This window comes from Ornithodoros turicata, chromosome 6 (genome assembly GCF_037126465.1).
Source record: "Ornithodoros turicata isolate Travis chromosome 6, ASM3712646v1, whole genome shotgun sequence".
Lineage (NCBI taxonomy): Eukaryota > Metazoa > Arthropoda > Arachnida > Ixodida > Argasidae > Ornithodoros > Ornithodoros turicata.
In genome coordinates this window covers 50785248-50812339 of record NC_088206.1, presented here as the reverse complement: position 1 = coordinate 50812339, position 27092 = coordinate 50785248, and the positions used below count along the sequence as shown (strand labels likewise).

The 27092-nt window shown below is 45.9% G+C and overlaps 2 protein-coding genes across 3 annotated transcripts in view; one reads left to right on the top strand and one right to left on the bottom strand.

Moving 5' to 3' along the window:
- Nucleotides 1–27092, top strand: part of LOC135396675 (hypoxia-inducible factor 1-alpha-like) — a 153428-nt gene that overhangs the window by 86907 nt on the left and 39429 nt on the right. The window lies entirely within an intron of this gene.
- LOC135396676 (tRNA (cytosine(38)-C(5))-methyltransferase-like) lies at nucleotides 619–3312 on the bottom strand. The gene has a single exon (XM_064627776.1). The coding sequence runs from the start codon at nucleotides 3217–3219 to the stop codon at nucleotides 2140–2142; it is 1080 nt and encodes a 359-aa protein (XP_064483846.1). The 5' UTR covers nucleotides 3220–3312; the 3' UTR covers nucleotides 619–2139.

Genomic DNA, 27092 nt, shown 5'->3' with positions numbered 1-27092 from the left:
GTACAGATTAAGGATACTGCTATTATTATTGGATGTTGATAAGGTGTGTCATATCCGTGTCAACTGTGTTGCCCGCTCACGCTCAACGGTACAAAGGACGTATGCCCGCACTGCAAGACAACTCTGTTCAAATAGGCAGTGATGTGATTGCTGCGAGAAAATGTGCCAAGGGGCCAACCCTGTTACATCCCGCTACATTTTCGCAAAATACCGAGAATCTGCACCAGCCTACGCCAAACATTCCCTTGTGCCATTAAAAGCGAAGGCAAGCTCCCAGCTGAGCCGAGCCGCCCTGGTTGTTTAGCGCGTATCTAGTCTGTGACAAACGCTGGTTAACTTTGAACCGAGATCAAGGATTGCTAAAACTTCAAGTTAACACACAATTCCTTCCGACGGTGTCCCAAGGCTGTCATAAGCAGTATGTCGACTGAATCGGAGGAGGCGAGGAAAGTGAGGTGTGGGAATGTAATAAAAAAATGGGCCAATGGGAAAGCGAGGCAACTCTTGTAACACATTTTGTAACACAGAAAGGGTGATGTGTACCAGTGTTTGGAATTTTATGAGGGAGATAAAGAATATATCCTGCAGCACTGCATAGAAGGGGTCCCCCCCCCGACAGGGGTTCACACCTGGGCCTCTCGATCCCAGACGTCAGCCCTAGCCCGACCTGTCCAATGGCCCAGCTGTAGCCAAGCAAACACAAGCTCGGCAGGATGTTTATTAGACTTCCATAGTTTGCCACAATGTTGCCTCGCTTGTTGCTCAGTCTCTACAAGAATCGCACTTACTGCCTTCCTAAATTCCCTTATCAAGTCTAGGTGAGGGAGACATTGTGCATACCTTCATGCCCTTTTGGAACAGCCTGGGACACTAGCCTTTTATTTTATTTATTTCTTTATTACAATACATACCTGAAGGGCCATATGAAGGGCACTCCATGAGGGCACAAGAGTATGGCAGTGACTGTACACTTTCATATAGCTTGGAGACTTCAATTCTAGTCTGGCAGTACAAAAGGCCTGCACCAGACTCTCCCTCCAGTTGGTACTTGTTGAAGGATGTATGGTGTACTGGGACTCAAAAGAGTGCTGTGCTGTTAGTTTTCATCACTACCTTCCGTGCCGGAAGTGGGTAATTTGTGCAGCTGCTGCCTTCATTGGATGTTGTAGCCATTCTTCAGGACCTTATCAGGATACTTTCGTTTACCACAACATGTTCACAACGTTCACAGTACTGAGTTTAGTAGGTGGCGTAAAGCGCTGTCTGTTGAGTGGGCGCAGAATATGCCTTGGTGCTCTCTGGCAGACAGCATACCGAATTACACATGTGCACTATTGGCTCTTTCCCGAAGTGCTCGCAGGTAGACAGTGTTTGCTTGTTTTCATTTGTGCGCCCGAGCCATCTAAGAAGAGCATGGCATACTGCTATTGGTAAGAGACCCAGACATGTCCAAATGTCTACAAGATAGTTTACGGCTAGATGCATTTCTTGCTTGGTGGGTGCAGGACCAGGTTGTTCATTCCTTCCTTTAGTAAAACTGGTAAAACCAATGAGAGAAAACAGTGAAGCCATTTGTGGTCGGGGTTTATCCCAATATCCACAGTTAAGAATACACATGTCCAAAATCCCAAATCGGCACAGTCTATGCTGGCATTGCATATAACACGCGGGGGAGCTGCATTCAAGGAACTTGAACTAATCTTGGACACACTAGGCCACTAGCACTGTAGTATAGCTCTCAACTACCATAAACTAGCCAACGTCACTTCATTCTGTGTTGCTTCATTGCGCCCGCCCTTCTAAGCCTAACCGTCGCTAAAATACTTATGCATTTCATTCGTTAAAACGACTTCAGTGAACATTAGGAACATGCAAAGCCCGCATGTTGCTCAGTGATATCCTACTTTGAAACACGATCATTCTAGTTCATACTTTGTAGATACTATAAACTTTGATTTTACAATTTGCGATTTTGGTACTGTGGATTTTGAACTCCTGGATATTGTTTCATAGCTGAGTGTTTGCCGACAAGTGGGATGTATTGCATCATGTAGGGTTGTATATGAAACTGAAAGGGCAGCTGATCCCAAGCAAGTTGTTGTGTTTGCACTGTCAAAAGTGCATGACACACAGTACCGGTTATGCATCTTTGTTCTGAAGATCAGCATCGTTTAAAAGATGCTGCATAAGTTCCCGCACAAGACGCACATTGACACTATTGCCTAGCAACCGGTACCGTTGTCGAGGCGTCACTTCCTGTGGAAACCGAAACTGTTCAGGAAAGCACATGAGACGCGACACTTCTTGTGGTGTGAAGTAGCGCAAGCGAAGTTCGCATAGTCGTTCGACCACTGACGCCGGTAGGACATCGTCTGAGGAAACTCGCGGAGAGACGTCGCGGTACACGTCATCCATTGCGTCGCGCGAGCTCTGCAACAATACAGAACCGGTGCCTTCGACGTAGTGTCCGTAACCTTTGGTGAAACAGCAAGTGTTCGTCGCATTACGGTCCACAATGTCGAGGATGAAGGCAAACTTTGAAAGCACAATGTCGGGCAAGAGATACTCAGAGGTTGAGTCTGATTCCTCTTCGAGGAAGTTGTATAGCGGTGCCGGCCGCGAGCACTCGGTCGGGAGGTTGTGCCAGATGCTGTCGCATGCGCTGGGGCAATCTGAAAAGCGGCCACGTTTCGCGAGGCAGTAGAAGCGTAGTCTCGAATTAGGAACACCAAACTGGGTTGGAGACAGGAGGTAACGGTGAAAGTGAAATCCATGCTGTGTGAGGAAGTCCAGGTATGCCGCACAAGTGGACGATGTTTCAAAGCCTTTCACGTTTTCGAGGAGAATATACCTTGGAGGGTGCGCAAGTGTGGGTAGAACTTGGATGAGATTGAGGAACGACGAAGACCGCGGGTCTTGTGCATCACGTTGAAGTCCTTGACGTGTAAACGGCTGGCACGGAGGGCTCATAGTTAACACGTCGATGCGTAGACTGTCAAGTTCACGTTGCTTGAAAGACTGAACGTTTCTTTGCAGAAGCACAGTCTCAGGAAAGTTGAACTTATAGACGACGTTCGCAGTCGTATTGACGTCTACAGCAGCAACGACTCGAGTTGTGTCGGGCGGACAAGCGTAGTGCATACCACCGATGCCGCTGTATAGCTCCAGAACTCGGAGACGATTATCGGGAGCATTGTCGTTACTCTCGTGACAATCCATGATTGTATTAGGTGTCACAATTAAAATGCACACGTAGGACCACCCTAGCGCTCCCGGGAAGACAGCGTATGTATGCGATTAGTTCGCGTTGGTAACACTGGGAGGCGAAGCGGATACGAGAGGTGCTGCCATCTAGGCGCTATGGGGAGAATTACAATGTCGGCTGCTAGTTTATTCCGCTTTCTTTACGCTTGATAATTACATTTCGAGTACAGAAAGATACTGATGCAAGAGGATGTTTTATGATTTCATACGAGAGCAGGAAAAAGATTGCTACACAAAACACACTGCTGTGGTGTGGTACTTGATGGTACTGGCGAACGCCTGGTAGCCCTGGTAGTTGCCGTCTTCGTGCCAGCTATGTCGGAGAGAAATATTTTGGGCCCGCGTTGAGTTGAATTATCTGGAGTGAGCTTATTTATATATAGCCCGTTCCCAAGACTGTTTCGGATCAAACATACTTGCCTCTACGACGAATGCCAGGTGTCGCACACCATGAGAAGCCATTAATAAAGCAGGCACTACTTCTGCTAATGTGATGCCATTTATTTGTATTCCCATACTCTAGTAAAATGAATAACCGAATCGACCGAAACTGTGGATGAAGCTGTGACACCCGTGGCGTTCGCACAACGCTGTACGTTTCGCTCATCTCTCTACACGGAAAATAAAAATTAAAAAAAAAAACAAAGGAGAAAATTTGGTGAGCAACAAATGTATCTTCTCGCATGGTCCGTTTCGCCCAAGATTGTCCAATTTAGGTGGACACCGCGGCGGTCTCCTAGCAGCAGTGCAAACTCTTCTTTTATTTTTTCCCTTCGCGGAGTTTGTGTGTGAGGGCGCTGCGAAAAGGGGGACGATGGTCGCGCGCGAAGCCGGTGCGTCTCCGGTAGCCCGTTTTGTCTGTCGAAAGCAGCGCAGTCCGTTGCTGTTTACGACAGTTTTGGAGCTTTATTTCTCTCGGCGGAGCACTCTCTCCTGAAGAGCGAGTGCCGCCTTGCTGCCTACCACGTGCCATCGTCTGCGGTCTGCGTTCATCCGCAGAGTCTGCAGTGTGTGTGTGTCGTGCGTCTGCTGATCCATCGTGCAAAGGATTAAAAATCGCGCTTTTTTTTTTTTTCGTTCTTTCTACCGTGAACCCATCCAAGGAGGACATCAAAGGCCTTTGCAGAAGACAATAATTTTGGGATGGCATCTAGTGTTGTTATTCGGTGTCACCTTTCTTGTCGTCTGCTCGAAATAGGGACTGCTGCCGCGGTCACATTTTCGGCATGCGATGGGGCGTATTTTTAGCCGTGTGATCTTTATTTTCCTGAAGTGCAACGAAAAAACAAACGTGAGGAAACAAGAAGGATAAGTGTGGCCCTTTAGGTGAGTAACTCACGTTTCTGTTTTCTCGCGCGGTTAAGTAAGGGGTGAAAAAAGAAAGAAAAAAAAACCGTTGGGCTGGCTCAAAGACTTGATCTGAATGCTATCGGCTTGTACTTTCGTTGCTTCTTTCCTGGTGTGCTTTGCTTGAGCTCTGTAGTGGCCATTGGTGATAAAATGTCGCATTTTGCGTGCTGCCGTCCATCTAGCCATTTCAAATCTTGTGCCGAATAGCTAAGGTGTTTCGCTCGTCAAAGAACTTCGTGACTCCATATTTTGCTCGTAACGCCACTGGGAGTTTATTTTCGGAAGCAGCGCTACCCCTTTTTTTTTATCACTTTGCTTTCAGCTGCTGTATTTGCGCTCTTATGTAAACGTTAGCCTCCACATTCCCGTTTTTGAGCTGCGAGGTCCGACTGAAATAAAAGACGTACCGCGATGTTTAGTTGTCTCTCTCTCTCTCTCTCTCTCCGCGCCTTTGTTCCCAAGCAGCACAATGTACTGAAAGTCGAGTGCAATGGGGGTGGACGGTACGTCTCTTATCAGTGTTCTTTGGTTTCACGGGTCTGTTCAAGGCCTTCCACCTACCCGTCCACCCCCATTGTACGCGACTTTCAGTACATTGTGCTGCTTGGGTTGGAGTCACATTTTTCCTACTTTCTTCTTGTGGGGTTCCGTTCATTGTAGTGTTGTGTTTGATCATCCAAATTAGGCTGGGAGAGCATGTGCAGTTAGACTGACGAGATTGATTGGCCGCTGACACGCGATTTTCGCTAGAGAAGGAAGTTTTTCCTTCACCATGGTACATTAACCACCGTTTGAAGATCACTGTGTCAGACGAGCAGTAGTTTGTTCCTCCACTGCCGTTCGATTGGGTGAGATATTTTTCTTCCGACTTTGCGGAACTGATTGGCTTTTTTGCTTTCGGTGTCCCGCCGGGAAGGGTTCGTGACAGTGGGTCGTCAGTGGATAAGAGACAGCTCAAGAGAGAGGAGGAAACGCGAATCAAGGCCACTGAAATGCGTACAAGTGCGAGAGTAGTCGGTCTATTTTCGTGATGCCCTGGGAACCCGTCCGTACGGTGGCGAAAGTCACTGTATACGTTGAAGTGGGCGGGGTTTTATTCAAGGTCACTTCGCCTGTTCACGCGAGCTTCTCTCTCCTCTCTCTTTATGTTCGTTTCGTCCATTGAATAGAGGCGTGTTACGCGCCTTAGGAGACGGAAGTCGCTGCAGACTTCCGCCTTTTTGTGTATGTGTCGATTTTATTGGGCAAGTGCCATGCGTTGAAGAAGGTGCAACCCGATCACTGTCGACAAGCTGCCGTTTTTTTTTAAGCTTTAATTTTCGTAACAGTTGCTGTTTCTACACCTTTTTAATCAGCCGTACTGCTGCTGCTTTTCTGTGTGTTCACTGTGTTCTTTGTCGCATTATTCGACATATGCTGCGAACCGCGGCACTGGGTAATTTCCAGGGATGGGCATAAATACATTTTTTGAGTATTTAAATATAAATACAAAAGACTTTGTTGAAAGGGGTATTTAAATACTCTTCATAAATACTTTTGAACATGAGTATTTAAATACAAAATATAAATACAGTATTTAAATACCGTAACTACCACCATAAATACTGTGAGGAAAATGTCCTCTGGAATTACAGAAATAACGATGGTCATAACAACAAATCAGCAACGAGCAATAACATTTATTTGTTAGATTATCATGGCGATTTTAATATTAGAAGTTTCTCAAAGACTGCATCTCTTAGGCATCTTCTGTTCGGCCGTACAATCAGATTCGTAAAGGCGAACAGCATCTCCACAGGTGCCGATGAACAAATGCTTGAATTAAATTTGACAAAGATGATTCGTACAACAAGGTAGTCGGGTAGTCGCGACCGTTGTTCGCAACAACAGTGAAGAACTTGCCATCTAAAATGGTTTGTCGCATGCGCATGCTGACGCAAACACGGCATAACTGCGCCCCAAACTCGCCCTTCTTCCCGAAAGGTCAAATGCAGGGCGACTTTAAGATATGAAGCAGTATATACTGTATTTAGGAGTATTTATAAAGTATTTACAAGAATAAATACCCGAAAAGTGTTATTTAAATATAATTATAAATACATTTTTCGAGTCTGTATTTAACTACAAAATATAAATACATGTATTTATATTTTAAATAGTATTTTAATTACAATGTATTTAAATACTGCCCATCCCTGGTAATTTCCACCGACTCCAAAGCAGCTCTCCTGTGCATTAAAAACATGGGCATCCGCGGTTCCCTTTCCTCAGTGGTGATAGACATCCTGTGCGCCCTGAAGTCCCTACAAGATCGCTCCCACTACGTTGCCTTTCAGTGAGTTCCAGGGCATTGCGGAATAACTGGGAACCACGAGGCCGACGCTGCCGCTGCACACCAACAACGGCCTTCTATGCCCATTATACTCTCGAGAGGAGACAGAAGATCCCTCCTCAGGCATTTTTCCGATTCCTGGTCTACCCTACAGTGGCAACACGACATTCCAACTGGGTCCTCTTTGGGAAGTGTAGACCCAACGCTGTCATACCGGCTGCCTGCAAAGCTTCCTCGTCCTCTGAAGTCGTTCATCCACAGGCTGCGTCTGAATGTGGCCTTCACTCCGTCCTATCGCTACCAGCTAGGCTGTGAGGCTAGCCCTATGTGCAACGAGTGTGGTGTCCTTGCCAACGTTGAGCACATACCCCTCCGCTGCCGGACCTATATCAACGAGAGGCGTACACTGCAGTCACAGCTTGCTACCCTTGGCTGCCGCCTCTTCAACTTGTCGACCATCCTCGGCCCTTGGGACACCGCGGCCGACTCCAGGGCGGCCTTACGTCATCTGGTTGACTTCTTTGAGGCGACAGGCCTAAAGGACTCATTATGACCCCAGCAGCGCCCTCGGACATTCCCACCATCACGATCACGTTCAGCATCGCCATCACCACTCCGATCATTCCCGTCATCTCTCATTGTCACCACTCGTATTAGACCCCTAGCTATGGGGTAGCGTTCCACTCCTAGAGTGGAAAACCTCCCCACTTCATCATCACAATATATATGTTGTTGTTGTCGCATTATATTTTTGCTTGCACGCTTCCTCGTTACGGTAACAGTTACGAAGGGAGGGGGGGGGGGGGGCAACTTTTCCGTGTCTGAAGAGGTTGCGAAAGAAAGGGTTTCCCCTCCGGCACAGCAGGTTACAGTAAGGTTATATAGCTCTCAAACTGTATAGCTCCAACACCTTAGTGCAGGGTTCTCAACCACGCGGGCCACGTGCAGCCCGCAATCAACTATTTTGTGGCTCGGGTGAAGGAAGGTGCCCTCTAAAAACATTTACGAAATAACTGGGTACGAAACCAGGCTTCCAATCATTGTTTTTATCCATGCTCGGCGTAATGCTGCCCCTGTTCATGTTAGGCAGGAGATACGTGTATATGTGAGCGCCTTGCGGCTCATGAACCTCAACAAGTTACGGTTACGGTGGTATTCGCGTGTACACTGTATCCAATGCGAGGATTAAGATGAACTCCTAATTCTCACAGTTTAATTTTGAGTTTACAAGCTCATAGACACAGCAACCTCTCCGGATGCCATCTGCGGGAATTTATGAAGGAACAGAGAAGAAAAGAAATGGAGACGGAAGAGTTTTTTTAAATTCCGTGTTAGCGCCGCGAAGCAACTGTGGCTATGAGCGGCGTACAGACGTGGACAGATGGAGAGAGGACAGCAGGAAGGAGAGACGGAACAGTGATGTACTGCTTGCGACATACGTGTCTGTAATCGACAATCTCCAGGTGTTGCGACATTGTTTCTATCGGCTAATACACGCGTAGTATATGTCGTATACGTGTCAATTACTCGGAAGAAACAATCTTGCAACACCGCGAGCTGTCAATTTCAGACCAGCATGTTGCAAGCAGTACGTGAAACATTGTCTTCTTTTTTTTTTTTTTTTTTTTAAGGAGTCACGTTAAAGTAACACACCCGGGACCATCCAGTGTCGATAAAGTCAGCTCGCATTTTCTCTCTTAGTTTTCTATTTCTTTTTCAAAGGTGAACCTGTAAGCAAACGCAACAATACAGTGTGTAAATAGGTGATAATTTCAGTGCTCCTATAGAATAGTCAGTTTTAGTATATCGTACGCTATCGCCTTTGCGTGCGTAAGGGACAGCGTTGGTGGTTCTGCGCACGCGCGAGACATAAACAGAGCTTTGCGCATTGCGCAGAACCACCATGCTGTTCCTTATATACGTGCGCAAAGACGACAGCGTACGATATACTAAACCTCACTGTTGTCACAATCGTTTGTGAAGAAGTACGTATTTCTCGTATCGTTTTTCATATTTTCAGTGCCCGATTTGGAAAAGCAGCTTATTTCATTTCTCTTGGTGTCTCAAAGCGGAGTTTTTCAGTAATGACTCGTACACATACCGTCCAGCTCCACAACTACTATACGGCGCTCCCGCCTTTTTGCTTATATTTTTATTTGATGGTATTTTGGGGTATTTTACGGTAATTCCTTTTTTATGCTGCCCTCCAAGGTGTGGTCTGAGGTCGATGCGGCCCGTGACTCCATTTGAGTTTCAAGCCCCTGCAGGTGTGTCCGCTCCAAGTGTACGGTGCACATCATAGGCGTACACACACTGATAGAGTAGGAAAGATATCGATGATACCAGCTTGTTTGCATTGCCGATAGCGAAAAGCCTCCCCAAGCAGCACAATGTACTGAAAGTCGAGTGCAATAGGGGTGGACGGGTAGGTGGAAGGCCTTGAACGGACTCGTGAAACTAAAGAACATTGATAAGAGTGATGGCCAGTAGTTAACTACATGTAGTTAAACTACCTGATTGTAGTTAAAAAGTAGTTATCAACTACTTGCAGAAATGTAGTGGCAACTACTAGTTAAACTACTATTTCGAGTAGTTAACTACAGTAGTTAGGTTACGGCATGCGCCAACTACTTCCGATTTTGCCACAAGCTTTACGGCACGATTGTGCTTCCGACTTACTTGTTTGATGAGAACAGAGGTGCAGAGCAATTGTGCCGTGCATGTGTACTAAATCTTCACTTTTATCACTGCTTGTGATTCATATTTAGGTATCCAAGACAACTATAGAATGGAATTGGTGTTGATGGACAACGTTAAGTAGTTATACATGTAGTTAAAATACATTGCAGTAGTTAAAGAAGTAGCTTTAACTACTCCCCTGAAAAGTAGTTGAACTACTAGTTAAACTACTCCATCGCGAAGTAGTTAGTAGTTATAGTTAAACTACTGTAGAAGTAGTTAGTGGCCATCACTGGATAAGACACATATCGTCCACCCCTATTGCACTCGACTCCCATTTTCAGTACATTGTGCTGCTTGGGTCCTGTTCCCTTATCGCTGCCAGTACGTATAACCACAGGAAAGAAAAAAGATAATCACTGCTGATCAGCTATAATTTCCGGTTGGAAACGACAATAATAATTAAAGAAAAAACAGCAGACGCTGCATCAGTCGCACATGTTATGGTATTATTGCGATGGCACTGAACACAGATTAGGTTTTTTTTTCTTGTATTTTCTCTCGACTCTGCGTGAGCGCCGCGAAGCAACTGTGGCTATGAGCGACATACAGACGTGGACAGGATGGAGCAGGTAGGAATGGGACACAGGGGGGTTAGTATGCGTCTTGGGCCGACTTCAGGGGAAGTGTTCCGACATTCGCCTAGGAAGTCTGCCGGAAAACCAAGGGAAGGACCTCAGACGGCACAAGCCGGTGGTAGGATTCGAACCCAACACCTCCCAATCTTGAGCACAACCTCGGCTACCACCGACGAGCGGACTCGACCATGCCGCTGGTAAGAGAGATTAGGAGAGACGTCGCTGGACTGGGAGGTGCTGAGTTCGAATCCTTCCGCCTACCGTGCTGTCAGGACTGTCCAGACGGATGTCCGCACGGAACGTGTATATTAACCCACTGTCTCGCCCTCTTCTTTGCTGCCCCAATCTTTACGCAGTTTATAGCTACAGCTGCTTCGTGGCGCTGACGCGGAATTGGTAAATATACACTATAGCGATGAGCCAATCGAAGTGGGTGACGTCGCGTTGTTGATCTTTGCTTTGACAGATTCCGTTATCGTATCTTCTTAGTAGGGTGCTTACGATCCTGCTAAATTGCCCAAGTCAGGCGTCGCCAGGGTTGTTTGGATTTTATCCGGTGGATTTTTTGGATTTTATCCGCACAATTTTACCCGGATTTTTTAGAGATTTTCTCCAGATGTGATGTGAACGACAAACTGAATTCAACGTCACACGGAAAATTCCCGGTTTATTTTCTTGCAGTGTTGGCTAGCTGTTTGCAAAAGTCCAGGTACGCGCAACATTAGCTTTTAACTTTTTAACTTTAACTTTTTAACTTATAACTTTTCAGATTTAACTTTTCCCGCTTTGTTCTACTTCTGCCCATTCAGGGAGAGACTTTCTTCCGCTTCCTGGAGGCACTGTAACTGAAGTGCGCCGAAACACGACAGCTAATTCAAGCGTGTAGGATCCACACCATTCAACCACGCCTGCCTGAACTCCACTTTTCGGAAAACAATAGAAACTGATACAATGTTGCTGGGACAGGCAGTTCCGTAAACAGAAACTATGAGAGGTCACACGAAATCAAGAACAGCAAAGCACATTAGTTTTTACTCTGTCACATTTCTAGTCTTGTACATACATATATATTCTCCAAAAATATCCGGGTTTTATCCAAAAAAGCCCACTGGAGAGGATCTTTTTAAAAATATCCGGATTTTTTTTTCATCCCTGGGTGTCACGCGTGTGGTTTTTGGCTTTGATTCCGTGTTAGCACCGCGAAGCAACTGTGGCTTTTGTGTTTGCTTCGTGTTGCGCGCTTGTACGTAGCGCACACTGTATATCTCCACCGTCTTGCGCTTTTCACATATAAATCCGCGTGACGTGCTTTCGTTCGCGGTCTCATATCGTCTTCCTGTGTTCGGTCCTTCTGACAATCTCCCGACAAGTGTCTGTCCCCATTGGATGCTCCCTTTACAGCGTCGTTGTCGTACGAGACATTTCACGATAAGATTAAGGAGTCCAAGCTATGCGTTGCACGCAACACCGACAACTTTTGCTGTGCCTCTCGTTACACGTTTTACGATGAATTCCCAATCTGCTGTACCCGCGCACCGCTGTTCGTTGCTCGCGGTGTTTTATTACGGAGCGTCTGCCGCAGCGTGCTGTTTGCGGAGGACTTCACGGAGGACTGTATCGACATTTGCCTCGGAACAAAGCCGGAGCACACGGCCATGGCAGCCGACACGGGCCACTTCCAGTCTCGACGTGGAAGGCAGAACGCACACAATCTTTGCGCAACAACGTATACCCACCTTTTTATTTTTATTTTTTATACGTCCCACGGTGACTCGATTGTACTTTTGTTTGTTGTCGTTATTCCTCGGATGGCAAGTGTTGGTAAAGCAAAGCACAAGCGTTCAATACAACGGTATAGGCAATACTTAGGGCGCGAAGTGGCTTTTATTGGCGCGTGTGTTGGCAGGAATGCGCGTCTCTCTTTCTGGCATCGTCCATTGGAAGGATGTCGATTGAAGCTTCGTGACCCTGGACTCTCATTAGCCTTTGGTGCCACATCGCGGAAGAGCGTCAACAGTGTCATGTTCTTCTCCTATTCAGAATCCCGGGCTTTCTGTGCTTGCTGCTCGGGCTTTATAACCATCGCAGATTTCTGTGCGGAGAGCGAGATCGTTAGGGGGCGAAACAGGGAGCTTAACATAACGTTGAAGCCGTCACGCGACACCTTAAGTGCTCGTGAAGTCTGCCCAGGACGCATAACTCCCCGATTAGCATGCCGTCAAATCGGCTGACCAACAGCTCGGGTAACTAACGGCGCCACCTCCATTACCGTGGCAGGCTGCTCGCGGAATAATTGTAAAATCTGTATAAAATCGTGTGCCGGTTGCATCGCAGATTACTGCAGTGCTGCGCACCCGTATTAGTGTGACACGCAGGTCTCTAACGTCTGCATAATTTGGTGTTCCCCCTAAGTTGCATTATGTCTGTGTAATGGTTGGGCCCGCAACGCGATCGAAACGTTAGAGATTGAACGGTTTATGGCAGGCAGTTGCCAGTTTGGGGTGATGTGTAGGCTTTCTTTTTTTTCTTTTTTTGAACACTTTCAGTTGCCTCTAAATACACTACGTGAAGTCTGAGAAATGCTTCTTAGAAACTCGTTTTTGCAAAACGAAATTTATTGCACTGCCGAGAAGCATTTGAAAAACCTTCAATTTGGCTGTTTTGTCACGAATTTTTCTTATAACACGTAAGTGAGGTCAGCCCGTCCGTTTTCTTTTTCTCCGGATTTTATTCGCGACGCGGTGATTTGCACGCGCCGAATAGTATACCTGTGCCACACGGGCAAAACAAATGGCATGTCGTCTAATGCTATTAGGGCCCTGAATCGCATTATCCACGACGGTCGTGGCATACGTCAGTTTGTAATGCCATTAAACGCCATGATGTCGATGCCGCCACTTTGGCGCTGTCATGCGTTCTTTTGCTTTTGTCGGTGAAAATTTCAAACTCCAGCTGTTCCTTCATCAAAGAACACTTGTGTGACCTCACATTATGGAATAATCTTGTCCTGCACAGTACAAGGTGGTTTTACGCAAGAATATGCATGTTGTGGTTTCTGGGCAGACAATGGGACCGAGAGTAGGCATTTCATCGGCGAATGAGTTCTGGTGATCTTATTAAGTAGAAACTCTCATTCAGACGAACGTCATTAAATATATCTGTGGGGTGCCACGGGAAGAGCATTAAGCACTTAATGTCATTTTTCGTGCCCAAAGGCCTTGCGCTGTCTGAAAGATTATTCGGCAAATTCACACTGATCAAGCAAGATGATTGAGATCAGCTCCGAAGAACACATCACCCTGACAGTGCAGGACTCCGTGAACGCGGATAAGCGGGATCGAGGCACTGCATCATGCCGCGTAAGGTGACTCGTAATCTCCTCTTATCGACCGAGATAACGTCTGTGTGCTCTTTTCTACGAGCGAGGACGCGTGAAGGAGTAAACCGTTTGGTTGTCATGCGGGAATACGCATTCGAAATGTACGTTATTTGGAAACGGCTGCTCCGTAACACGCTCGTGATATACGGACGTTTCGGTGCAGGTTATTCCGGAACACACATGTCTGTACACGGTTGTTTCGGTACAGCCGTCGCCACACTTAACCGTAACGCGCGATCGCGTGGCCCCACAGGCGTCAGCGCCGCCAGGCATCGACACTGGGTTCGAGACACTCGATAGTTCCACACAAGCACCCCCTCTCGACGGTTGCTTCGGATTCCCGCATGTGTCACCTACTGCCCTTACCTACTCTGGGCTAACGCTCGTTCCGCGCGACATTGGGAAGGGAATGCGCGCTTGCCCCATACGGATAATAAATTAAAAACTAAAAATGAGCCTCCAAAGACGTCACTAGATATGCCTTCAGCACCAAGGAAGGAGTCAAAAATTCAGGAGCGGTGATAACGGACAAGAGCTGAAGCTTCGTTCGTCTCAAAAGAATGTTCATAGAATTATATCAAACCTATAGCCCACTGACAACACTTATTTATTCCTTTTATCGCGGCAAATAAGGTAGAGTGCATCAGATAAGCGCGCATTTTCACATTCGCAATCGTTCGTGGCCGAAGCACCCGTTGGGTGAGGGCGCACAAACACAACATCAGAAGGTGAGAGCATATCGAGCCATTACCGAGCCACAGTCGAGAGGCGGCGCCTCTGTGCAATGATTCACATGTCTCGAACACACCGTCGAAAGTTGGCCGCTTGGTGACTCTGGTAGCCACACGTGCCACGCGATCGCGCGTTATGGTTAAGTGTGGCGACGGCTGTACAGCTTGGGACATAAGTTTACGGAATACGGGCGCATTTCTCCAATGGAGAGACACGCTAGCAGCAAAGAGTACTTGTGTGCCAAGCTGTATAAGCCACCTGACGTATGCGGCGTGCACATATTGCGCCCATCGATATAGTACATACGAACCCGTGCGGAGCAAATGAGCTTACAGAAGAATTTTTGCAAGAAACACCAAGGTCATTTCATGATTCGTAAACACTTACGCTCAGTTTTACTTTCGACGCGCCAAATGCCATGATTCCGGCAATGCAAAGGAAAAGTATGCAGGGAGAATGCAAATAATTAACCCCCGCGATATTTATTATGCTTCGCACGACCGTTTCCTATGAGGAAAGGAACAGATGGACAATTAGTTATGTAACTCAGCCTGTGGGTCACCAAGCGCAGGCCGTGTCCGCGGTTGTGCAGTTTTTGAAATCATGTGACCTTCTCGACACCGTCTGAAGTCTGTGTGTTTCGGCTATACTGTCCTACGGGCGGGGCACATTGCTGTATTTGATCTACGGACGTTTGAACTATGGTTTCATTAATTGGACCCACACGTTAGCCTGTTTATTTTTTGTTATGTCTCTTTGGACGTCTTGGGTTGCATTTGTGTAGCTTTTTCCGTTGGGTGTTTGCGTTCTTCTACTTACGTGTCGTGGAGTATCTTGTCCTGACTTTGTCGAGGCTCACATACCCAGATTTTTCTTTTTTAGTCATTTAAGCAATCAATAACCCAATTCAGTCAATTATGTAGCGCACGCGTATTAATGAACGAATACGTTCACGTGTAGCATTTCCAGTCTCGTTGTCTCATAATATAGTAGACTGGCCCGTAGTAAGAAACGCATTCCACGGTGGAACTCGTCCGCTATGCGATCAGCGGCCATTTCCAACAAAACGAGCGTTGTGCACAGCCTTGGCGAGTCGTGCTCGCGCATTGTCTTCGGCGCGTCCCCGTGTCTTGGCGAAGCACGCAGCGGTAATGTACAGGAGACGGAAGATGGTCTCGCGGTCGGCTGCACCTACGGCGTTTCTTCTTTACTTTTTTTTTTTCTTCAGTGAGCGTGTCTGTCGGTAATTTACTCTAGAGCTGCGTTCACCGATCAGGATGAAAATCGGTAAAGCTCGGTGACTGGTCTGGAATGCAGCAGGATTTTGCAAGGAGTTTGAAGTATATGGCGCAATGCGCCCGTAGCTGGCAAGACTGCTCTGGCTGATCGTTGTTGTCGCCTTGAAGGTTGTTCAATATGGATAGCGTGGCGTTATGAAGTCATGCGCAGGTAGAGGTACGGCGGAATCAAATAAAAATAAGCGGTCGTTCTGCGTTGTTTAGTGTGCGCTTACACTTGGTCGTATCGAAAAAAAGAAATTGAAATATCGCCTGTGTAAATGTCGTCACTGAAAGGGTTTGCGGCACTTCGTTCCATCTCGTGCCAGATAAGTGCGAAAGACAATGGACTTCTTCACATTCGCGTCGTTTTCTAGCGGCTCTCCAGCGAACCACCCTCGGCGGGCGCCAAAACAAACACACGTGGGTAGCACACAGGACCAGAACTTTGTAGTATAGGGCCAACGAGTTCGCGCGGTGTCCCCGCTCCTGTCGTCCGCATCCAGCGCCATCTATCGAACACGAAGATAACTTTGCCCGGCGCACCCGAGCTCATCGGCGCCGCAGCGCATGCGCATAAGCAGTTGTGAAAAAGGTCCATTATTTGCTCAAACCATTACGCTACGCTGGCACGTCTTACCGACGACCGTTGCCAAGGGGCCGAATTCAACGACTCACGCACTCACTCACTCTCTTAAAAGGACACTAAGGTGCAAATATTTCTCCTCTGCACTTTCCCTCTCCTTCTTAAGATGGCTAAGAATGCGGAGCGGACTCTCATTGGTCTCCTCAAACGATTCGTCCAATCATCGCCGGAGATCGTTTGAGAAGACCAATCCGAGAGCTCTCCGCATTTTGTGGCGCTTCTCGAGAATCAGAGGAAGAGGGAAAGTGTAAATTGCGGTTTCTTTCGCATAAATCTCGGACGACGTAACGGGTGGATACCGTTCCTTTTGTATTGGTGTTAAAGTAACCGCATCTTTCATACTGCGAGGATAAATTCTTTTCAATGTAGTGCCCCTTTAACATTGTCTCCTACATGTTTCCTCGCAACCTTTTTTTCCTACACAACACAGGACTGGTCTCGACTCTCTCGACTTCACACACTCCGTGTTTCTTTGATAGCGAATTCCAACTGTGACTTCAGAGTATCTTGAAAGTAACGAGTTACTTTTAAGAGTGTTTAATACTATAGCTTAAATACTTTTCAGTATTGGATTTTTTGTGCTCTACTCAGTTACTTTTTTGCCCGGCACTCGGTAATTTAACCAAAATACTTTTTGTGAATATCTTGTACAAGCCTGCTTTGAACATAGCCTCTTGAAAAGGGGGCTGACAAACACGCGCCGCGCACGTGCAAGCGGCGGGCCCGCTGTTATGCTGTTACCGCCTTTTTTTAGCAAAAAAATAAAAGGAAGAAAACAAGCCCGCGTTCTTCGTGGACGAGATGCCAAAAAGAAACTTGTCACTTGCTTTTGCAGAAGTGATAGAACAAGGAACCGAGTTAAGTTCAAAGTTTCAACAAAAAGAAAGCTTTGTTACAGTAACGAGTTACCCGGAACACTGGCTGGAACACACAAACAGGCGAACGCAACACAAGAACACGTAAGATTGAAACGTGGCAGTCGTCGAAAAAATCCAGACAACGGCAGTTACCGAACCGTGCACCTCTCCAGTGATTTATGCAGGACCCCTTTTCTTTCCTGTGCACTCCCTAGGAGACCTTTTGTTATCTCAACTGTGCGCACACATGTCGGCAGTGATACTAATACATAAGGCTGTTACAACGTAACCGCCGTGCTTGAGATTCAGTATAAACCACTGCCGCTCTTGATTGTCTGTCAAAGAACGTGCACCGCCAAATTAAGCAGCACCCGCGAATATCTCCGAAAGTGTACCTCCATAAAAAGGAAGAAAAGTTATGACTGGAAAGCTCTATACGTGTCAGATGCTCAAAACGCGTGCCTGTTGGCGGACAATCATCATGACCTTTTCCAATTGAAACTCCAGCAGCGCCCTTTTTGGCCGATGATAATGGTTCTAAAAACATCAGCTCAGACATCCTCTGAACAAGATGAAACCTTTCTGTTCGGCCTTGTCATCTGGGCTTCTTTTATAGGTACCATTCTGTGCCAAGAACCTCCCACCTCGTGAACATAAATAAAAGGAAAACGGAATGTGGCGGAAGGATTGACTGCTCCTTCTCCACTGTGCATGCCCTGGCAGGTGTACAAACTAATCTTCACGCGCCATTTTTAAATCTGTATCTTTTTTCCTTTTTGCTTCGATTGTAGAGAAGGGAGACGAGCGGTGCCACCGGAAGGTGTCTATAGCCGCGATTACATGAATTCGGCAGAAGCGCATCTTATCCCGGCCAGGGAGGCTAAGTTCGTTCAGTGTAGGGATGACTTGATCCGTCGAGATAAGTAATCAGAACGCGCCTATTGGACAGCGTTGCGCACGGTGCTCCCCACTGACCAATAGACGCGATCCGATTATTGTTCTCGATGCATTAAGTTATATCTACACTGAACGAACTTAGCCTCCCAGTGGATTTGTTGCGAAGTCGATACGATACGCTTTTGTCGCATTCATGTAAACGCAGCTTATGTATCTGCACTGATTTGAAATATTGTTACCGTCGAGAAGGTATGTATACATACTTGGAAATGTGGGCAAAAGTTGTTGCTTTTTAACGCAGCTAATTTATAGCTAGGGTTCCGCGTTCTCAGTTTTAATCGAAAAACACCGAAAAACATGCGCCGGGTAAAATTTCCCTTATTCGGTTTTAATTGAAAAACACCGAATACAGAGGGACATTCCAGGAACGATAAATTGCTGCACATGCTCAGCAAGTTGTTCATGTTGATGCAGATCAGAAAACCATACAGAAATACGATGGTTGTGCAAAATTTCCGCTTACTTTTTCGTTAGCCGTAAAATGCCACCGCAGCGAACAACGCCGTGGAGCAACGGAGCGTCGTGCGGAAATTACATTGCGATTTCTATTCGCCGATAACTGTCAGGTAAACCATATACACGCCAGGAAAAACACCGAATCCACCCAAGGATAAAAACCGAAAACGCGGAACCCTAGTTATAGCACAGTGATCCGGTTACATAACGGTTTCTGCTAATTTAGAAGGTAGTCCGTGTACAACTTATGAAGGCACGAAGTGTAGTTGCATATTTCCCCGCATGTTTTCGGTCGCAGATAAAGCGTCATCGTGTGCAAGTGCGCCGTCACGCTGTGTGCTCTGACAAAACGGATAATGTGCCGGAGAACGTGACGGGGAGAGTGTGCAGTGCAGCCGTAGCGGTACGTGAAATTCGTGACGACTATAATTAGACGGGGAATATAAAAAGGGTTGCGTCGAGCGAGCACGTTCAAGGAGGGTTTATTGTTTGTGTCAGCACGCGCTTGGTGTCCCTGTAAGGACTCTTAGCAACTATTTGAAATACCTCCTCCTCCTGTTGCTCATCTCTTTTCCTTTGTGTGTGCGTTTTTATTTTTTGCTGGTTTAGAGAATATATTTTTTGGCGTGCGTACGAGGATATGTTTGTCAATGTGTCACACCGAAACAGCAGGACATATACCCGTCTTTAGAACTGTTTAAAAAAAGAGAGAGGAAACATAGGACACAAACAGTGATGTTCATTCCACACGTGACCAAATCCTGTTAAATGAGTGTCTGCAAAAAAGTTCTGTCTTGGTGTGACGAATGGCAAATGGTATTGAATGAGAAAAAGTGCATGAACATCACTAGAAGGCAAGAAGCTTTTAAATTTGACTACAGGATTAAGAACCATGTGCTCTCGACAGTGGACTCTTATAGATATCTTGGAGTGACAATTTCTAGAGATCTAAGTTGCACTTTGCATGTCGGCAACATCAACACATATGACCGTCCGGTCTTAGATTATGCAAGCGTCGCGTGGGATGTTTTTACAACTCGTAACACCACTAAGATTGAGGCAGTGCAAAAGAAATCGCTGCGATTTATATTTAATAAGTACAGACGAACCAGTTCTATTTCTCATGTCTCTAATAAAGCCGCTGTGGACATGCTAGATAAAAGACGGAAAGAAGCTCGGATAAAAGCTTTATATCTTATGAACGATAAGCTTAACATATACAAGGATCGATATATAGCTTTACCTGACAGACGTCCGACACGTAATTCAAACTCACAGTATACCAGGCAGTACAGTTCGAGGGTTGATTCCTTTAAACTATCTTTTTTTCCCGCGGACCATCACGGAATGGAACTCTGTGCCAGACGACGTTGTCACAGCGAAAGTTGTTGGGCATTTCATGTAAAAAATTCAGCCATACTTGTAAGTGATCGTTCAAGTGTGTTGGGTGTTTATTTAATTATGTCGGTGTTTATTCGAGTGTTTTTGTTTGTAGTGGGTTTATGCTTTGTACACCTGTACACCCCACTGCTACTTGGGCCTCTAGATGGAGGCCAGTAGTATTAAAAAAAAAAGAAAAGAATAATAATAGGGGAGGCCGAGCCAATACAGCACCTGTTGTTGCTGGGAGTTCCAGTGTCAAGCTATAGACTGAGAGGTGCTGTGTGCGAATCATAACACCGGCTGTGTTGTCTGTGGTTCCCGTGAAGTCGGCCCAGGACGCACAATGACCTCCTTTCTCCCACTCCTTCCTGCTGTCGTCTCTCCATGTGTCAACATATCTGCTTCGCGGTGTGGACGCGGAATGAAACAAGTTCTGTCAAATGTCGCACTCACACGCGATAACAACAACTACTACTACTTTATTTTCATCGAGATCTTGACTTCGGTGTTGGATCGTCACAGGCGTTGCTAGCGGTAATTTCGTGAAAATACAATCATGAGCCTCACAGTGAGGACCGAGAAATCTAACCGATTTTGCTGGCATTGGGCCTCGTTTGTTATTCGTGGACACTGCTAAGGGGTGGGGCAGCAGAAATATGTTGAAAACGCATTTTCTGCGTCTTTATATATATATATATATATATATATATATTTATATATCTGCATGAACGTCTATTAAGATTGATGATAAAATTGACCGTTTCGACGCATAGCTTTTGTGTCAACGGCGAGACGTTGCGTGTATTTGTGAGATAGCTAAAAACAAACAGAAGAGCAGTAACGCGCTCAGAATAACTGCGTGCTATACAGCCGCCGATGACCGTCAACACTTGGTTTCTCGCGGTGACAAGAAATGGCTGAATGGCTGACGAGGAAACCGCCCCGCAATAGCCCGTGAAATGCCAATCGACCCACGAGCGGGATGCGGATAATATGGGCGTCTCAGATTGGCCGATCACAGCAGCCTACAGCAGCGGCAAAGGGGAAGAAATTGGATTTGTTTCACATTTCGACTCACTATTGAAGCTTCTACTCCCCGACACTTTCTCGGGCCTTGATGCACCGAGGGAGATTGGCCACGGCTGCTAGCTAATGCAAACCCCGTCGCTCGGTCTTTCTTTTTTCTTTTTAACCGTATCCGACAGAAATGTGTACACACAGGCACTTAACGCTGGAACGAGGGGGAATCCGTGCCAGAACTGTCGAATGCGCTCTTTTTATATACCCGTCTCTCTCTCTCCCTTTTTTTTTATCTTTGTTTTTTGCACTGCCCATCCTGCTGGAGGCGAACGAAATATCCGTTTCTTTTGTCTCTCTCTTTCTGTCCTTTCCTGCCACGAGCAAGCACAAATATCTCGTATTATGTTTCTTTGATGTTACGGTTGGCGAAGAATGAAGTAAAACGTGGTTCATGTAGATAAAATGTAGATGTTGTTCGGCAAGTCAGATATACCTCGTCACACGGGCACATTTAGGGCCTTTTATCTCAACTGCTTTAGTAGATAGGGCAACAAGTTCGATGCCGGAGAGAGCGCGAAACAGTGCTGCGTGAATGTTTTCTATGTCATTTGTGGAATTTCCAAAAGGCCTTGAGATAAGAGGTTCTGAATGTGTCAGGGGTATAACACACATATCCGGGTACTTGAGACTTTCCCCGACATGTCCGGTGGTGATTTCATCAGGTACACACACATCACACGTACACTAGCGTCTCCCCTTCCTGACAGAATCGCCTGGATAGGAAATCATCAAATTTAATTGGTCATCCTCCTTCTACCGAGTTCCAATCATATTTGTTGCTTGCTTTCGCTCATTTGTGGTCTGACGTTATCCCTTCTTGCCGGACGAAGTATTAACAGAGGCCCTCAGAAACTCAACCATACATGTCATTGGTAGTGTACACAATACCTCGAATGCGTCTTTCAATCACTCGATCACTATGCTCAGTTATGAGCCTAGTACGGAATGTTGTTCCTGAGTGAGAAAGGATACCGGAAACCTCTTTCCAAGCTTGAGCAATTCAAATATGCAAATGTTCAGGAAGAGATGAAATTCTAGGGGGGAATCTCGAAACAAAATCTCTCCAGTAGCCTACCGACTACTGGCGAGTAGGGTGCCAACTATACTTGTTGTGTACAGATCACAGCCACTTCCATGAGGCGTCCCTCACAACAGGGAGTATTCTTGCTTATCTCTTTCCACTGCTTTGTTTGAAAAGTTAATATCTGTAATGTTGTACACAGATGACCGCTTCTCCAAAGTGACTTCCTTACTTCGGGCCTTTCACTGAACTGCACGCGTTTGGCTCATCCAAATTAATGAAAAAGAATACTTCTCTTGTACTACGGCTGCACTTGTACTCCCTCCGTGCACGGTGTTTTCCCTGTATAGGTACCCTGCACAGTCCGCCCCCCCCCCCCCATGAGCTTCAAAACCACTTATTGCGACGCAGTAAATGTGCTTCCAAGTCTATAGATAAGGAAATACACGCATTGAAGATAAGAAAAATAAGCACTGTATTGGTTCGACCATCTGCAGGCCTTTAGGGCTGGTAAAAAGAAACTGCTCATTGTTGCCTTAGTTCGTACCAATACTTTTAGTACCGAGGTGCGCGGAGCCCGCTAGTGACTACCTCTGAATAGCTTCTAATTTCGCGTAGCTTTCTCTAGGTTTAGCATTCCTTTTAAAGATCGTGCAATTCAGTGTTCGATTGCTGGAGATTTCTCTCGACCGTATTCTGCGGCATTCATTCCTTATTCCGTGTCCAAAGACGGTGTTGACGTCATTGACGTCAGGCTTGTGCATCTCTTTCGCTGTTTCACACATTCATCGTGTATTGGTATAGAAGAAGGGAAAAAAGAACAAGAAAAAAAAACGCACAAAAGACATGGCGTTGCAAAGTTGTGGCGATTGTAGCTCTTTTGCTCGTTTTCTTCTTGTTCTTATTATTTTTTTCTTCTCTATACGGTGTCACTGTGTTTCTAGCGACTATATAATTATTGCCATTTTCGACGACTGCTCGAGGCGGTTTCAATCTTAGCAGACTTGAAACAACGCGACAAAAGACGACGGCTACACTGAACGCCGTATGTTCTTTAAACGTGTCTTCTTTAAACGTAACAAGCAAACATCATCTTCACTTGTCCTTACTTGCCGGAAATACCAAGATACGTAAAGTACGTAAATTGTAAAGCAGCGTTATCCAGACGTGCGAAATTTCTTTAAACATGTATTTTAACTTAAAAGGGCAATGCTATATGCTGCACCCAAAAACTATATTACGCGACTGAGCGTGAGATATATGGAGTGATTCGAAAGAGTGATCACGAGACTTCGCTAGATGTACAACACGGAAGTGTTCTTAAGAAGCGATTGCGGGTGCCGAGACTCGAATTGCATAAAACGCCGATGCATCACACGATCCGTCACTCTTGCAAAGGCTGTGGAGTGTGTAATTTGCCGGTGCGGCAAAAACATACAAAAACATAAAGCACGCATGACGTAATTTTTACATATGCGCCGCCTTCTTTTTTTCTTTTTCTTCATAGATGCTCCGAGCATTAGACTAAAGTTAGCCGCGTTCACGACACGAAACTGGCCAATTTTTCTGCAGCAGCCGTGTTCAACTGCAGAACAGCACTGGTAATAAACAGCACGCTTTCGGTTTTGATGCTGACAAGCACCCCAGGTCGTGCGAAGATGGCTTCATTTCATTCTAAATAATCCTTGGCGGGAACAGCCGCGCACGTAGACTCCATTTTACTTCTTTTGGAGAGGAAATGCGTTGTCACAGTAATTACTCCCTTTCCGGACTAAATGCACCCAAGTTTAGAGCATAGATGGGGAAGTTAGTCCACAAAAGGAACTCGTTATCAGTAAAAAATGTAACTAGGTTACTAACGAAGTTACAGGTAATGAAAATGAACTTGAAGTTCCCAAGCTACTTTGGAAAAGCAACGAGTTACTTTCAAGTTACTTGCTACGTAATATGCACTTTTTAGTTCTTGACCTTTCTATAATTACGTAATTCAGATATTGAACTCACAATGGACGGTGCAATTCGTTTTATAATAGCTTTGATATCCGAAAAACTATACCAATATCTGATATCGTGAAAGAAGCCTATCTTTATGTGCTTCTTTAGGAAGGGATATGGTGATTTTGATCTCGTAATAAGTTTCTTGAACAGAGCGCAAAGCAGGCATCGAACGTTTAAGTTCCATGAGTTGTCCTCTACGCGCATGTCCAAGAACCGCGCCAAGCTTTAATCCTGCTACACAGTGACCTCTGCCATTATAAATACATTGCTCGTCGCTATGATGAGCGTCACCTGAGCCTCCTAATGTACGGCCAAAATAGAATTTGTAACGTTCACAGCGTAACAACAAGGGAGTCACGTACGACAGGCGTGCGCGGGACTGTGGTCTCCCTTTTTTTTGGGGGGGGGGGGACGCAGCTCGCGATGTTTGTAGACGAGAATCGAAGAAAAGGAACTTTGAACTTTCTCCAATATACTTTCACAAAGTTACCTAAAAAAGGAACGAGTTCCTGAAGAAGTTACAGAAGCTCAAAAGCAAGTTAAGTTAAAAGTTACCGAAAGAAGTAGCTTAGTTACAGTAACGACTTACACCACTGGCTCTGAGAGTATTTCTAGTGTTAGGGAATAAATTTCAGTTTTAGATAACGAAAATGGGGAGTATATACAGGGTGCGGCACTCAAGTGTGCCACATTTCCATCACTTCATAAGAAAAGAATATAAAGTCCAACTCGCCTGAAATTTTGCACAGTGAGAGTCATTTTCCTGAAGTTTTTTTAGCATTCCTTGCGAACGTCGTCTGTACGCGCACACTGGAGATAAAAATTGTTCGAACTTTTGATCCCTGCATTTTCTATAGTCTATTGGTTACATCCCATTTCGCCTATTCCCATTTTGCCTAACCCGGATTATCGGATTAAAGAGGCGGGAGGGGTAACAGCCGTTAGGCGAAATGGGACTGCCGTGCAATCTCATTAGGCAAAACGGGACTGTCGGCAATTGGGCGTTACTTACACGCTCCGACCCGATGATGACGTGTGCAAGAAATGAATGTGCTCGTCGGACAACTACCTTACGTCGTCCGAAACAAAGACCCTTTACATTTGCAAATATAAGGTGTAAATATAATGTACAAATATAACAAAAACATTTTACAAACATTTTACATAGTGACTCCTGATGGACAGCATGACGAATGAAACAAGGCTTCGAGCCATGTTCAGTGTCACCTGAGCGATGTTAAATATGGAAACTGGTGTCACTATAGTCGTGTTTAATTTAACTCTTTTTTTTTTTCTTTCGTGTTAGCGCCGCGAAGCTATGAGCGACGGCGAGGTGGCTATGAGCGAGATGTGGCTATGTGGAGAAGAGAGGTGGATCTGAGCGGCGTACAGATGAGAACAGATGAAGAGAGGACAGCAGGAAGGAGTGGGGGGATAGGGGGTTAATATGCGTCTTGGGCAGACTTCAGGGGGAACTGTGCCGGTATTCGTCTCGAAAGTCTTCGGAAAACCCAGGGAAAACCTCAGACAGCACAACCGGTGGTAGGATTCGATCCCACCGCCTCCCAGTTAGCACGACACCACCGAGCGAGACGCCTTAACCCACGTTCAACCTAACTACGTATTTTCCGGTGTATAACGCGCGCGTTATTCGGTAAAATGGTGCTCTGAAGAGGGCCTGCGCATTATCTAACGGTGGGAGTTATACACGGAAATATTTTCCGACAGGAATTCCTTTTCTGGTCAGTGTCGTATAAATTCTAATCTCCTCCAGGGTGTGCTGTGAATTTCTCCCAAATCACTTAGGGTCAGTTGAAAAAGCCGGCGTAGGGCGTTGGAATTAATAAAAAAGTTGTGATGCTACTTAAGAATGTCATTGAGCAGTCAATAATTCAGAATGGCGAACGGGACATGATGTCGTACCTCGATGCCGTGGGACATCTAATGTATATTGAGTAGAGCTGCAAATTTGGAAGAATTTTGAAGTGGAGAAAACAAAGCTGCCCTTTTAATTTAAAAAAATGTAAATAAAAACTATGTTTTCACTCTTGCACAGTCTATATTTGTGAACCAACAGATGAGGGAAGAAACCCTAGTGTAATATGAATTATAAATACAGACCTCATGCTTCAGTGAAACCAACAAGGTTGCATGTAAAGTTATATGAAGATCCGAAATTGACTTTTGGCAGCATGCCAGAGGACCGCCTTCTTTCTTACGTAACACGGATTAGTAGGCGAAGTGGGACTGTCTGCAGCATACATTAGGCCAAATGGGACCCCCTGCAGTTCGAGGTCGGTGAACCTGCTAAGGGATGGCGAGATAATCTGCTAAGAAGCATTAGGCAAAATGGGAATAGGCGAAATGGGAAGACACGAGTCTATTCCCGTTATTTTGGGGACACTTCGTTGGCGAACCGCGTTTCACAACGAGTTTCGCCACATCACACACAGGTGATAAAAGACGGCAAGCGAAACCAAAACTCTTTGAGCAAGCCTTGCGCCACCTGTGTGTTATGTGGCGAAACTCGTTGTGAAACGCGGATCGCCTACGAAGTGTTCACAAAATAACCGGGAATAGGCCATAGAAAATGCATGGGGTCAAAAGTTCGAGCAATTTTTATCTCCTGTGTACGCGAACAGACGACGTCCGCAAGGAATGCTAAAAAAACTCAAGGAAAATGGCTCTCACTGTGCAAACTTTCAGGCGAGTTGGACTTTATATTCTTTTCTTATGAAGTGACGGAAATGTGGCACACTTGAGTGCCGCACCCTGTAGTTGCACTCTAGTGGACAAGAAGCTGTAATTGCTCCGTATACTTTACTTTTTTTTTTCTTCGAGTGCGGAAGCGGAGCATGTATCAAAAATTGCGCCGTCTAAACACTGTTTACCCTGTTGCGTGCCGTTGGAGACAACATGTAAGCAGAGTAAATACGCTACAGTCCGTATTGCGTGTATATGGTTAATCGTCAGAGAGCACGCCACTAGCGGAAATAATGGCAAGAGCTCCCTGGTGTAGCTGGTGTATGAAAATAGAGAGCCA